Here is a 13,426-nt window from a genome sequence, read left to right as displayed (position 1 = left end):
GGATAAGAAGTAAAGGCAACGGCCGCCCACTTATCATTCAGAAAATGCCATCACTCTGGACAACCAACCAGGCACTTTGGGTGACCAGCTGTAATGGCCACCACCAACAGTAGCTCACATCTCCCCATTGATCCCATGGAATCCCAGCCCCCACAGTGAATAGGAAGAGGCTAAGGTCACCAGGCCCTCCACGGACAAGGTGCCCACCCTTCCCATCTCCCGGCAGTAGTGAGAGATGTCCTGCACATCTCAACATCTTCTCAGCAGAGGGGGGGGGGGGCATCTCTGCATCCTCCACTTTTTATTCTCTTCCATGGCAAGACCTGGGGTGGAGGGGGAGCCCCAGCCTCCAACCCGCTTTTAAAGTGGGCTTCCCAGCCAGTTATTATTATAAAACCCAGATATTAAAAACCCAGTCAAATCTGCCCAAACATCCTCCAGCAATGCCCTCAGGAAGTGAAAAGGTTTCCACGGATGTTTCTTTGTGTGTTTCGGCCATGGCAGTCATGGAAACAAGATTATTTTATTGTGGTTTGTGTTATCGATACTTTGCACCACTTTGGTGAGAAGAGAATGAAATGTAGACATGAATAAATACATGTGATTTTGCTAAATCTGGAATCTAGTGCTGCCCCTCAAGGCTGCAGGATTTCCCAAGGTGATTCAGGGGACCACAGACCCCTCAGTCTTCCTGGCCAGCCTTTGGCCCTGAGCAGTGTGTGAGGTGACAGCGCTTCTCCTGCAAATAGCCTTGCAAGGCATGGCTACAGGACGGGGGGGGGGGGTATTCTGAAGGAGGGCCCTCAGGGTGACTTATCAGGCAGGACATTCTACCTGTGAGAAGTCAGGACCACCGAGCACTGATTCTGCACTTCCTCAGAGATGATTTTCCACAAGTGTCGCTTTGCGTTCGGATCCATCCCAGAGCTTGGCTCATCCTTCAAAGAGAATAATTGGACGGTAAATGTAAAGAGCAAGGAAAGGGAGCTTGCAGGGGTTTCTCCTTTCAGAGGCGGGCAAGGGGGCAAAGCAGTTCAGAAGAGGTATTAGGACACAGAAGGCAGATATGCAAATGGGGAGACTGAAGGCTGGCTGCTATCCACTCCTTTTCAAGAGCTTTTGCTACCCGAAGAAGTCACGGCTTGCGATCCTTTTCCTATGCCGATAAAGGCCTCTGATTGATTGATATAGACTCCTTTTATTCTTCACTTTTTAGAAGTGTGCTAAAGGCCATTATTCTCAAAACAGCAACACTAGCCAACTGGTTCCTGCTCAGGGCACCCCGTTTCTCTCTGAGTGTTGCGGATCAGAACAAGAGTTCTGCCTTGAGCGCTACGTGGACAAGGGGCCATAGATCCATGGCCAAACATTATTCACTGGCCAGTGGCGTCGTCAGAACAAGGACTGCTGGGACTGTGGCTGTTTGGTGAGCAGGCAGAATGAACACCGCTTGATATTTAGAAATCGGGCAGTGTCGGCCAGTTCCTGACTGAAAATACAAATTTCCAAAATTATAGCCCTTTCCTCTACTAACATCATTTTAGGAAAACAAAACAAAACATCGGTGATGCTTCTAGCAGCTACAATGCTTTAGGAGTGAGTGCAAAAGAGCTTTCAGGTGCTCACTGGAGTCTTTGGTTGTTATTGTCTTGGAACAACTCTGCACCTGCATGCGGCCACCGGCCGGGGCGTTGCGGCCTCCACCCCTCCGCTCCGCGCCATGGTGCTGGCCACTTCGGGCTTTGGTGATCGCCAAAGGGGCCGAACCAAGCCGAAGTGCACACCCCTCCACTACAGCATCATGCCCTTGTTCGAGCACTCTGACCATGGAGAGGTTCATGAGAGAGCACCCATGTCCTTAAAACACAGGGGAGGAAAGATCTGAAGTCAAGAACACATTTCTCCCCAGGGGGGAGACATTCCCCACACCTCATTCTCCTAATCCAGGCTTTCTCAACCAGGGTTTCATGAAACCCTGGGGGTTTCTTGAGGGCCCCGGAAGGGTTGCCCCAAAGGGTGGGAGTTAATTATTTTAAATATTTTTTTTAAAGTTGTTAAAGGTAAAGGTATCCCCTGTGCAAGCACCGAGTCATGTCTGACCCTTGGGGTGACGCCCTCTAGCGTTTTCATGGCAGACTCAATACGGGGTGGTTTGCCAGTGCCTTCCCCAGTCATTACCGTTTACCCCCCAGCAAGCTGGGTACTCATTTTACCGACCTCGGAAGGATGGAAGGCTGAGTCAACCTTGAGCCGGCTGCTGGGATTGAACTCCCAGCCTCATGGGCAGACAGCTTCAGACAGCATGTCGCTGCCTTACCACTCTGCGCCACAAGAGGCTCTTCTTAAAGTTGTTACGTATTTATTTATTTAGATTTTTATACTGCCCTTCTATACGGCTCTGGGCCATTTACGTAGAAAGCCATAGAGTAATTGCATAGAACATTATAAAAATATAACAAGTAGGGTTGTGTGCGGTGGCATCCGAATCGGCCGTTTTCCTTTTTAAAGAAACTAGTTAAGAGTATCTCGTTAGCCTCCTCTGCCTATCATTCATACCTTGAGGGTAAATCTGGAAGTAATCTGTCAAACCCAGGGGTAGTCAACCTGTGGTCCTCCAGATGTCCATGGACTACAATTCCCATGAGCCCCTGCCAGCAAACGCTGACTACCCCTGCTTAAACCGGTACTTGGTGATAAAATGGAGTCCAGCTGATACTACATACTCAGCGATGCAGTTTAAAGAAAAACTCCAAATGGTGGCCGTGGAAACTGAACAGAGTTCGATTCCCCATGCAGCTTTACGACCCACAGAGTTTAATTCTGTGGACATGTTTTCTGAAAGCTCATGTCCCGAGTAAAGCCACATGGTCACCTGCCTGAATTTTTCTTAATTTATCTTAATGGAAACGGAAGTACAGGAAAGTGACTGGGCTAAGTGTGTGTTCCTATCTGGGGCTGTAACCCAGGGAAATGGGGTAACAGAGAAAGGGGAAGAAGATGAAGAGTTGGTTTTTATATGCTGCTTTTCTCTCCCCAGAGAAGTCTCAGTGCTGTGGCGAGCCCAAGGTCACCCAGCTGGCTGCATGTGAGGGAGCGGGGAATCGAACCCAGCTCGCCAGATTAGAAGCCGCACTCCTAACCACTAGACCAAGCTGGCTCTGGATCCAGAGCTCTGTATCAATACAGAGTGAGCGGCAGATGTAGAAGAAGAGAGGGGAGGGGAGTTGTGTTTTTATACCTCACTTTTTACTACTCCAAGGAGGAGTCCTCAAGTGGCTTACAAACCCCTCTCCCTTCCTCTCAAGTGACATGAATAGCCAGGCTTAGCCGGAGCTCAACAGAATTTGGCAGCTTAGAAGGGTCATCCACAGGAGACCTCATGCAGGATTAGCAGCCAAGCCACCTGCTTAGATACCTTCCTTTGCTTCCACTGTGCCCTGCATAGGAGGAGGTGGAGGAGGAACAGGAGGAAGGAGAGGAAGAGGAGGAGGTGTTGCTGTCAGGTTGCCACCAGGTTCACACAGCAAGCAGAGCTGGCTTGTCATTACCTTCCTCCGGTTCAGTCTTCCTTGGTGGTCTCCCTGCTTAACTGCCAAAGTGTTGAGCTGCAGCCAAGCTAGGCTATTTGGGCTGCTGATTTCCTGATTCCTCTTCAGAGGATCAGTGCTGTGACTCAGCATGCCAAGCACAGCCGCTGGCTGCAATAAAACACCTCGTTTCTCCAGTAGCTTCTGCAGCCTTTGGAGAGGAGGCAGAAGCAACAAGGGCCTACCCCCAAAAAAAGTCTGGCTTTCTTACCAGCAGTAAAATGGATGGCTTCCCAAGAAGGGCTAGAGCCGTGGATAACTTCCTGTTGGTGCCGTAGCTGCACATCGAAGTGATTCTCTGTCTGTAAGGCATCAGATTCAGTCGATAAAGAAGCTGAAGGACAATCTGTGGAAACAATCATGATAGAAAGAAAACAATTAGGCACTGGAGTTTTGGCCCTGCTGGTGGACCTCCTGCAGACCCCTAGGTTTGGGTCACTGTGTGGCTCAGATGGGCCACTGGCCTGATCCAACAGGGCTTCTCTTATGTTCTTATGTCTGGGGCAATGATGCTCTGTCTTCTTGGTGCTTGTGGGGGGCAAGAGTGGGAGGGCTTCTGGAGTTCTGGCCCCACTGAGGGGTCTTCTGATGGCCCCTGGATTTTGGCCACTGGGTGACCCAGAGTGTTGGCCTGGTGGTTCACAGGCCTGATCTCACATGGCTTCTCGTATGTTCTTGTGTTCACTGAAATCTTGTTGTGATTAACCAGGTTACGTTTCTGTATATCTAGTCGCCCTTTGCTAAATTTACAGGTCACAGAAATCACAGCCCTCTTTATTTCCCCCTTATCCTCTCTTGGCCCATCAGTTGCATGACCCTTGGCTGCTTCCCCACTGGAGTTTGCAAAGAGTAGAGATAGTCTGAAGGGGCCAAGGGCTCACAGGTTTGTAAGGGGGGCACACACACAAACCCCCAACCCAGGAGCAGCCACATTCTTTTGTGTGCCTCTTGAGGGCGGCTTCCACTCTTCCCTTTTTCCACCCCATCTGACCCAGACCCAGGCCAGAAAACAGCCGTCCTTCAGAACCTGGAGCCCTAAATGAGCGAAGCATGGCATGTCCCTTGATTCCACTGATGATTCATCCACTCCCATCTCCATTCCTTTTTGAAAAGCAGAACCAATCTGTTCAGTGTTGAAAGTGCTTTTGGGAAGGAAGGGCAGTGCGGCTTAAGGGCCTCCCAGATTCCGACAAGGCAGGGAGGGGCTCCGTTGACTTACTCCTTTGATAGATTTCTCTGGGATGCCGTGCAACCGAGAGTAGTAGTACATGTGTTCCTCCACAGTCAGGAGATCATCGAGGGCATCTTCTTGAGGACAGTAGCCGAACAGGGACCAGTGAGCATTATCCACATCACTCAAGGATCTGAATGGGAAACAATTAACGGTGGGTTTGGGAAATGAAAGACTGTCACCCCGGATGTATTGGGAAAGACAGAAACAACCAGTTTTGAGTCCCGTGTAACCAGTCAGTGAATACATGGGATCCAGGCCTCTGACACCAAGATCCTATTCCAGCTCAGAATGGGGCAAGAAACCGGAGGGAATAGAATGATTTCACTTGGCAGGGCACAGCAGGAGCTTCTGTCCTGATAGAACCTCAAACGCAACTAGATCTCTGAAAGCATCTCCTATTTATTGTCCGACTCGGACAAAGACATGCCAGAGAATTATAAGTTATGTGCCAGAGAAGCTGCAAAAAGGAGAGTGGAGTATGTATTAGACTGTCTGGCTGGTTTCTGTTTCACGCAGGGATAGCCACTTAATTTAATTTTGCGATCTTAGATACATTCTGCATATATTTAGCGGTTTCCCTCAAGTCGGTAAACAGATCAAGTCCATTTTGTTTCCTTCTGTGGTTAATTATGGTTTTAAGCAAATGAAGTTAAGTGAACTGAACACCTGGAGAACAGGGGGGAAGCATTGGCATCCATTGCTAGGTAAAGGTAAAGGTATCCCCTGTGCAAGCACCGAGTCATGTCTGACCCTTGGGGTGACGCCCTCTAGCGTTTTCATGGCAGACTCAATACGGGGTGGTTTGCCAGTGCCTTCCCCAGTCATTACCGTTTACCCCCCAGCAAGCAAGCTGGGTACTCATTTTACCGACCTCGGAAGGATGGAAGGCTGAGTCAACCTTGAGCCGGCTGCTGGGATTGAACTCCCAGCCTCATGGGCAAAGCTTTCAGACGGCTGCCTTACCACTCTGCGCCACAAGAGGCTCCATTGCTAATGTCCTTTATTTTGAACGAGAAAATCTCTTTGAACTCTCTGACTCCTTCCGAAGCTTAATGGATCTGGTCTGCATCTAGTTCTAGAGACCTTTACAAGCCAATTCGCAGAAAATACTTACGCGTGATCCTAGCAAGAGCCAACCACAGAATGTCAGTTACAGGGTTAACTATTTGTTTATACTTGTTGCTAGTGGGGACAGGCAGAGTGAGTCATGTGGTTTGTTTATAGATATGCAGATTTGTTTAGGGGCCATAGAGCCTCTTGCAGTGCAGAGTGGTAAGGCAGCGACATGCACTCTGAAAGCTCTGCCCATGAGGCTGGGAGTTCGATCCCAGCAGCCGGCTCAAGGTTGACTCAGCTTTCCATCCTTCCGAGGTCAGTAAAATGAGTACCCAGCTTGCTTGCTGGGGGGTAAACGGTAATGACTGGGGAAGGCACTGGCAAACCACCCCGTATTGAGTCTACCATGAAAACGCTAGAGGGCGTCACCCCAAGAGTCAGACATGACCCGGTGCTTGCACAAGGGATACCTTTACCTTTAGGGGCCTGTATGTGTTTTATTGTTTTTACCTTCTAGTTTCCACTATTCTGTTTAGCTAGTAAACTTGTCTTTTTGTATACAGTATAACTGCCTTGTCCTCATCATTTATATATTATCTCTGCTAATGTTTATAACATAAACCCCTCGATTACACCAACAGGTTTCAACAGAGATTCAGCAGTGCAACAGCTGAGTTGAAGACTCCAGCAAAAACTTCCCAGGATGCATGACATCCTTAACCCAGCCTCTTCCAACATTTTTACCATTGAGAAGTCCTTGAAACATTCTTCGGGCTTCAAGAAAACCCGGAAGTGATGTCAGCAGGCTACACCTGCCTGCCACACCCCTGGAAGTCACGTCACAGCAATAGAGGGTCATATTACCCAATGACTGTTTTTTTTAAAGTAAAAATATATAAATAATTAACTCCCACTCAATCTGCAAAACCCTTGCAGGGCCCTCACGAAACCCCAGGGTTTCACAAGACCCTGGCTGAGAAAGCTTCTCCCCTGTCCCTCAGGAGCAGCATGGGTGCCGGGGCAGAGGCAAAGAAGCTGCACTCCATTATGGGAATAAAGAAATGCTTCCCTGAACTACTTCCTTCTTCTGCTTTCCTCCACACTCCTCCGTACCCATTTTCCTCTCGGACCAGCAGCCTTCCGTGAGATGGCCCAATGTCCCCCGTCAGCATTTTGAAGATGGTGGTTTTCCCGGCGCCGTTCACACCAAGCAGGCCGAAGCACTAGATTGTAAGAGAGGAAAAGAGAGGAAAAGCTCTAATCAATGCATGGCAAAACCAAAACAGCTCGTAACAAAGTGGGTTGGAAAGGCGACGTCTGGTTTCTTTTTTGCAGGGCAGGTGGTGGTTTCGAATGAATTGGGGGAGGGGGTGGGGGGGATGAGAATTCAAATAAGAAACTGGAAAGTGAAACCCTTGAAATGTTGAGGTGATTTGGGATCCTAGCCCCTAAAACTTCTACTATTCAAACAACGGTACTCGAATCTGGAATTAGACAGGGAGGAAACCTGAACCCATGACCTGAGTACTTCTTCTTGTGGAGCCTGTGTGCCCTGAGGACAGTCATCTCCTCCTCCTGGGTGTAAACTCCACGGAGCTTTTATTCCAACCCCAGATTGATTCAGTCCCTGCCCTCTACACAGAATGCAATTTCCATTTGGATTTGGGGCGATTTAAAATTTCCTTCTGCAGCAAGAAGAATTGATCCGGAGTGACCCTACCTTTATTGTGCAATATCTTAGAGTGCTTTTAATCCTGAATATATTATCAAATCGCATTGTTTTGAATCGGGGCTCTCCTCCGTGGTAGAGGACCCGTGATTGGCCACAGGTGGTCATGTGACGAATTAGCCTTAAAGGAGAAGCCCCTAATTTCTCTCAACTTCTGTGGGTCCTGGATTTTTTCTCCTCTGCCTTTTTCGATCTTCTCTCCCCCCCCCTCCAAGAAAAGAAAGAGGCTCCCTGCTTGGCTCCTCTCCCCCCACCCTTCAAGAAAAGAAAGAGGCTTGGCTCCCCCCCCTTCTGAACTACCCTAACCACGTGCAGAAGACTTTCCTGTTTCAATGGGGAGGGGGAGGGAAGAGGATGATCCAAGTTCAAAGCGATCTGAATTCAACAGGATTGACAATGGAATAAACAAAGTAAGTGCAGACTCTGCCCTGGACTCCAAAGTCTTGCAGAATTAACTCTCCCCCCTCTTCCCTGACCCAGGTTCATGTACTCTCACAGGGCCGTCCCAACTATTTTGAGAGAGCCAGTTTGGTGTAGTGGTTAGGAGTGCGGACTTCTAATCTGGCATGCCGGGTTCGATTCTGCGCTCCCCCACATGCAGCCTTGGGCTAGCCACAGCACTGATAAAGCTGTTCTGACTGAGGAATATCAGGGCTCTCTCTGCCTCACCCACCTCACAGGGTGTCTGTTGTGGGGAGAGGAAAGGGAAGGCAATTGTAAGCCGCTTTGAGCCTCCTTCGGGTAGGGAAAAGCGGCATATAAGAACCAACTCTTCTTCTTCTTCTATTTCCTCAAATCCTCTTTCCTCACCATGTCCTGCACTCTGAGTGGCCACGGGAGTCCCCCCTGGCAGCCTGGATCAGCCTCGAAATCTCCCCCCATCCCACATCCCCACAGCTAGGGGGCTCACCTCTCCTGGTGGGATCCCGATGCTGACGTTGCGGACAGCCACAATCCTTCGACGGGGAAGATGGTAGACCTTGGTGAGGTTCTGGAGCTGCAGCATGTCATAATCTGTCCTGCCAACTGCGACGCGCTCACTTTCAGCCAGGACATCCTTGTCTTCTTCCTCCTCCCCAGCAGCCTCCCCCTGGAGGGGCAGTTTGCCATGCACTTTGTTGTAGAGGAACCTGCCATCCAAGGAAACATCAGTTGGCATCAGTTGGACACCCCAGAGCAGGGGTAGTCAAACTGTGGCCCTCCAGATGTCCATGGACTACAATTCCCAGGAGCCCCTGCCAGCGAATGCGGGAAGGGGCTCCTGGGAATTGTAGTCCATGGACATCTGGAGGGCCGCAGTTTGACTACCCCTGCCTGAGAGGAACTCGTCGGGAAGCCAGAGATGATCCTCCAGCGTCACCCACGAACCTTTTAAATGTAGGCTTTTCTTTTTCAATTTAAGCACATTATAATTCGGGTTAGTGATTAAAGAACAGCGATTCTGGAGAACAGGGTTTGATCCCCCACTCCTTCTCCACATAAAGCCAGCTGGGTGACCTTGGGCCAGTCACAGTTCTCTTTGAGCTCTCTCGTCTGCACCTTCCTCACAGGGTGTCTGTTGTGGGGAGAGGGAGGGAAGGCGATAGTAGGCTGCTTGAAGAGTCGTTTGGGTAGTAAACAGTGACATACAAAAAACCCTGCTCTTCTTTTCAAAATGGATTTCCACGGGACAAACATTCTCCCAAACAGAGAAGACTCACAGTTTTCTCCAAAGATCACGTGGCCAGATTCTGTTAAGCGCTTAAAAGGATTTCTAACGCATGGATGGAGAGCTGCTTTTTGGGGCCTCTGAGCCCTCCCGTATTTATTTAAATCTTTAGATCCTACCTTTGCTCTTGGCTCAAGGAATTTTATAATTTTATAACAATTGTTAAAATATTCCCAGAGAAAATTATTATTATTGTTGTTGTTGTTGTTGTTATATTTCTTACCCGCCTCCCCCCGAAGGCTCGAGGCAGGTTACAGCATATATTAAAAATACACAATAAAACATCAACCCCCGACAACAAGAAGCAGCGGCATAAAAACCCTTCCCAGACCCCAAACTCCCAACCAATTCCCGCAGCGAAGGGGCAGAGAGGGTGCCGATGATATTTGCGACCGCCACTCTTCCTCGCCGCCCGGCCTCAACTATAGACCCGGCGGAAGAGCTCTGTTTTGCAGGCCCCGCGGAAGGCCGAAAGCTCCCAAAGATACAATCATCAGCCCCGTATCTCTGCCCCCCTCTCTCTTAATAGATGCCTGCCATCCAACCCACTCCCTTTATTACATAAAAAGGTAATTCTATGATAAAATAATTTTAAGTCCCTGCATTCTGCAGAAGGCAGATTGTAGTGGCGGCGGCGGCAGCCGAAGAGTTGGCTTTTATACCCTGCTTTTCACTGCCCGAAAGAGCCTCAAAGCAGCTTACAATTGCCTGCCCTTCCTCTCCCCGCAACAGACACCCTGTGAGGTGGGTGAGGCTGAGAGAGTTCTGACAGGACTGCTCGTTCAGAACAGCCCCATCATGATTGTGATGAGCCCAAGGTCACCCAGCTGGCTGCATGTAGAGGAGCGGGGAATCAAACCTGGCTCATAAGATTAGAAGCCACCAGTCTTAGCCACTACGCCATACCGAATGGGACAAAAGACGCCCAGCAATTCCATTAGCCATGATTACTCTCAGGTGGCTTCTGAAATTGGCCCAGTGTTACGTTCAGCTATTTTGCCAAAGCATTTTGCAAGCATACGCTGTTAATGTCAAACAATGCATTGTGCTAATAGACAGTCAGCTTATTATTCCGCTCCCATCTGCAATCCCAGAGCAATCCGGAAGGCCACTTACTCTAATATTTTATACCACACTTTTTGAATGGTTCCATCGTCGACCAAGAGGCGGATTGAGAAGAATAAGGTCCCCTGGATGAAAAGTCCCAGCAGCTTGGAACTTATCCTGTCCAGCTCAAAGGTCTTGTCGGGGTAAACCACACCATAGGCTTTGAGGAACCCCATCAAGGCTTGCTGCTGGGAGAGTTCGATCAACCCGTTTCCGAAGCAGAATTGCGGGAACATCAGGAAAACGTGCCTCAGGGTCTCAGCCAGGTCGTGCAGGCCCTGCAAAAAGGAAGCATGGGTTCGTCATTGTGTGTCTTCCCCTGGGTTGGTTATGTAATGGGCAGGGTATCAGTCAGAGGGTCCGTGGAATGGGCGAGAGCAAAATGCCTGCTGTGAGGGCAGCATAGGGGTACATGCTGCATAATGCACGAGAGGGCTCCGTTCTTTACAACCCACATGGCGTGTAGGAGAGGTCAGCTGAACTTTCCCGCCATTTCCCAGCTCTGTTCCTTCCGGGCCCCATAGCTGAGGTTGAGGCCTGCTGAAAATATCGGTCAAATGACTGACACACTTTGATTCTTAAATTTATGTCTACACCATCCCTCTCACTAGAGAGAGAGGGAGACGGTTTTAGGAAGATATGGTTTTAAACTGGGAATTATGAATTAATGGGTGATTTTAACACCTAGGCTACTTTTAGGAGTAAATGCCCACAAATAAAATAAACATATCGTCTTTTATTGTTTATACATTTGCTGCCAACTGCCTGGAGGTTTTGGGGAAGGGCGGGTTATAAATAAAATTTTATTCTTATGACTATGATTATACTAGACATGTGTAAGCAGGAAAACAGTGAGAAAAGCCTCGGCCTGGCCTGAGGTGAAATGGGGCCTGCGGGAGATCGGCTGGGACGGACTCTCGTTTCCCTGTTAATGCCCACCGTTGGTTGGTTTGTCAATGGTCTAGTTTGCATTCTGCTGTTCCTGTTTTTCAACTTGTGTGAATTCCAGGGGGGACTTTTAAAACAGAGAGCACAAAATAAAAAACAGTCAAAATAAATATTTGGAAAATAGAGTGGGGGAACACACTGGAGTGTATCACCTAGGTGCAGGTTTCAGCTTATTGTCTATTAAGAGGTTTATAAGCTATTTGGGATCATGCTAACAACTTAAAGAACCAATTTCCTGAGGTCTTGATGTTCTGGGAGTTCTGCACTTATGGGAATGAAGAGCTCCAAAGAGGGCCTTAATCAGGAAAAGGCCAGCTCATAACTGGGACTGACCAAAGACTCTGCCCATGTAGGTGTCATGGGATATTATCAAAAAGAAGGGACAGCCACTCTAGGGTGTAGTCTGCACGGGGCTTTTTACCCACTTCCAATCTAATAAATCCCTCCCATCTACACTGAATTCAATTTCCATTTTGATTTTGGGCACTTTAAATTTCCCCTCTGCGACATACATGATTGATCTGGAGTGACCCTACTTTTCCCCGCAATATCCAGAAGTGAATATAACACTCACTATTTGAAAAATCAGCATCAGTAAGTGTGTACTTTTCTGTTTTTTGCGAATTAACTTCCTTCTCTGTGCCTCATAGCAAAGCAGTCTTCCCTGATTGGCCAGGGTGTCAGTTCAAAGGCTTTCAGGTTCCCAGTTGCAAGGCTTTCCTCCCTGTGACTGTGCTCCAGAAGCCCTAACTTCTCATCAGAGATTTGCCTCTTGGATTTATTCCCCTCTCCTCTGCTGTCTCCAATCCTCTCCCCCCCTCCCCATTCAAGAAAAGAAAGAAAGAGACTCCTGCTGCACTTGGCTCCCCTCCCCTCTCTGAGCTTCCCCAATCAAGTACAGAGCACTTTCTGTTTTAATTGTGGGGGAATAGAGGAAGACTCGAGATCAAATCGATCTGAATTCAGCCACAATGGAAAAAACAAAGTAAGTGCAGAATCAGCCCAGGTCTTCTGCATTTGCAACTGATACACACAAAAGGCATCCTCTGCAGGACGTTGCTGCCTATGCAAATGAAGATGCTTTTGTGTACAAGACGAATCCTCTGATATACACAACTATGTCAGAGTCTTACTTGTCCTGCATGGAACAGAAGTGATACTCCATCCTCCTAACTCCCCTGAACAAGTGACCCCCCCCCCCCCCATACACATCAGGAACCAAAAAGGCTTTTGTTCCCTGATACTTTCTGTAGGACTTCAAAATCTGCTCTCCGGCTACTTACCTTGTCCGTGGCCTTTTCCTGGGACAACAGGAACACCACCGAATGCGTGATGATGGTGTTGATGCCAAAGAACAAGTTGATGCAGACGTAAACGATGAAGGCCATCCCGGTTTCCTTGAAGATACCAGCCAGCAAATACATCCATGAAAATGTTGCGTACCTGAACAGCAGTCGGCAACAAGAACGGGAAAAGCAAAGACTGTCAAAAGCCGGAAATGCGTGCCCTGCCCGACCCTTTTGTTCATGGTTGTTTGGGAGAAGAGGGGGCCAAGGAGAGTGCTTGGGGAATTATTGGTCGGCAAGAAGAAAAGAGACAACAGGACTGCCCGGAGGTGGTAAAAAATTAAAAGAGGAAGAACCTTTGCTGGCTGGCCCTTTGCTCATTGGAATTGGTAGCTGAAGTGTGGGGAGCCTTTTGGCCGTGATTCTGCCACCACGTATTGCATCTCAACTAGTTCTTCCCAGCGGTCTGCTCAAACAGCCTGATAAGATGGTTTGTAATCAGAGAATCCAAACATCTAATCTCTCCAAAACAATACTCCCCCTCACCCCACACACACACCCCAAACACACACACACACTGAGGCCATGGGAGGAGCTCCTAAACTGAACTCAGGACACGGGTCGACCCCTAATCAAACTCCTACATGAAATCCACAAATGCCGTAAGAGTTACAGAGGAGTTAGTCACAAAGCCAGGCAGCTCCGCTCCCCAAAAATGGCAACTGGCTTCAAACGCTTCTATGCATTTGTTTTGCAGTCCAGTTGAAGGAA

General features: G+C 48.7%; 1 protein-coding gene across 2 annotated transcripts in view; it reads right to left on the bottom strand.

The window, feature by feature from the left end:
• ABCA12 (ATP binding cassette subfamily A member 12) overlaps positions 1 to 13,426 on the bottom strand; it is a 137,834-nt gene that overhangs the window by 15,682 nt on the left and 108,726 nt on the right. For both annotated transcript variants that reach the window (XM_077319316.1, XM_077319317.1), the window contains exons 44-50: positions 12,653 to 12,812; positions 10,431 to 10,699; positions 8,517 to 8,736; positions 6,991 to 7,100; positions 4,807 to 4,951; positions 3,799 to 3,933; positions 835 to 938 (exon numbers count right to left, since the gene is read on the bottom strand). In XM_077319316.1, coding sequence (XP_077175431.1) covers positions 835 to 938; positions 3,799 to 3,933; positions 4,807 to 4,951; positions 6,991 to 7,100; positions 8,517 to 8,736; positions 10,431 to 10,699; positions 12,653 to 12,812 — 1,143 coding nt within the window. The remainder of the gene's footprint in view (positions 1 to 834; positions 939 to 3,798; positions 3,934 to 4,806; positions 4,952 to 6,990; positions 7,101 to 8,516; positions 8,737 to 10,430; positions 10,700 to 12,652; positions 12,813 to 13,426) is intronic.

This window comes from Paroedura picta, chromosome 2, assembly GCF_049243985.1.
Source record: "Paroedura picta isolate Pp20150507F chromosome 2, Ppicta_v3.0, whole genome shotgun sequence".
NCBI lineage: Eukaryota > Metazoa > Chordata > Lepidosauria > Squamata > Gekkonidae > Paroedura > Paroedura picta.
The sequence above is the reverse complement of the archived record's forward strand: the minus strand, read 5'-3'. Positions and strand labels throughout refer to the sequence as shown.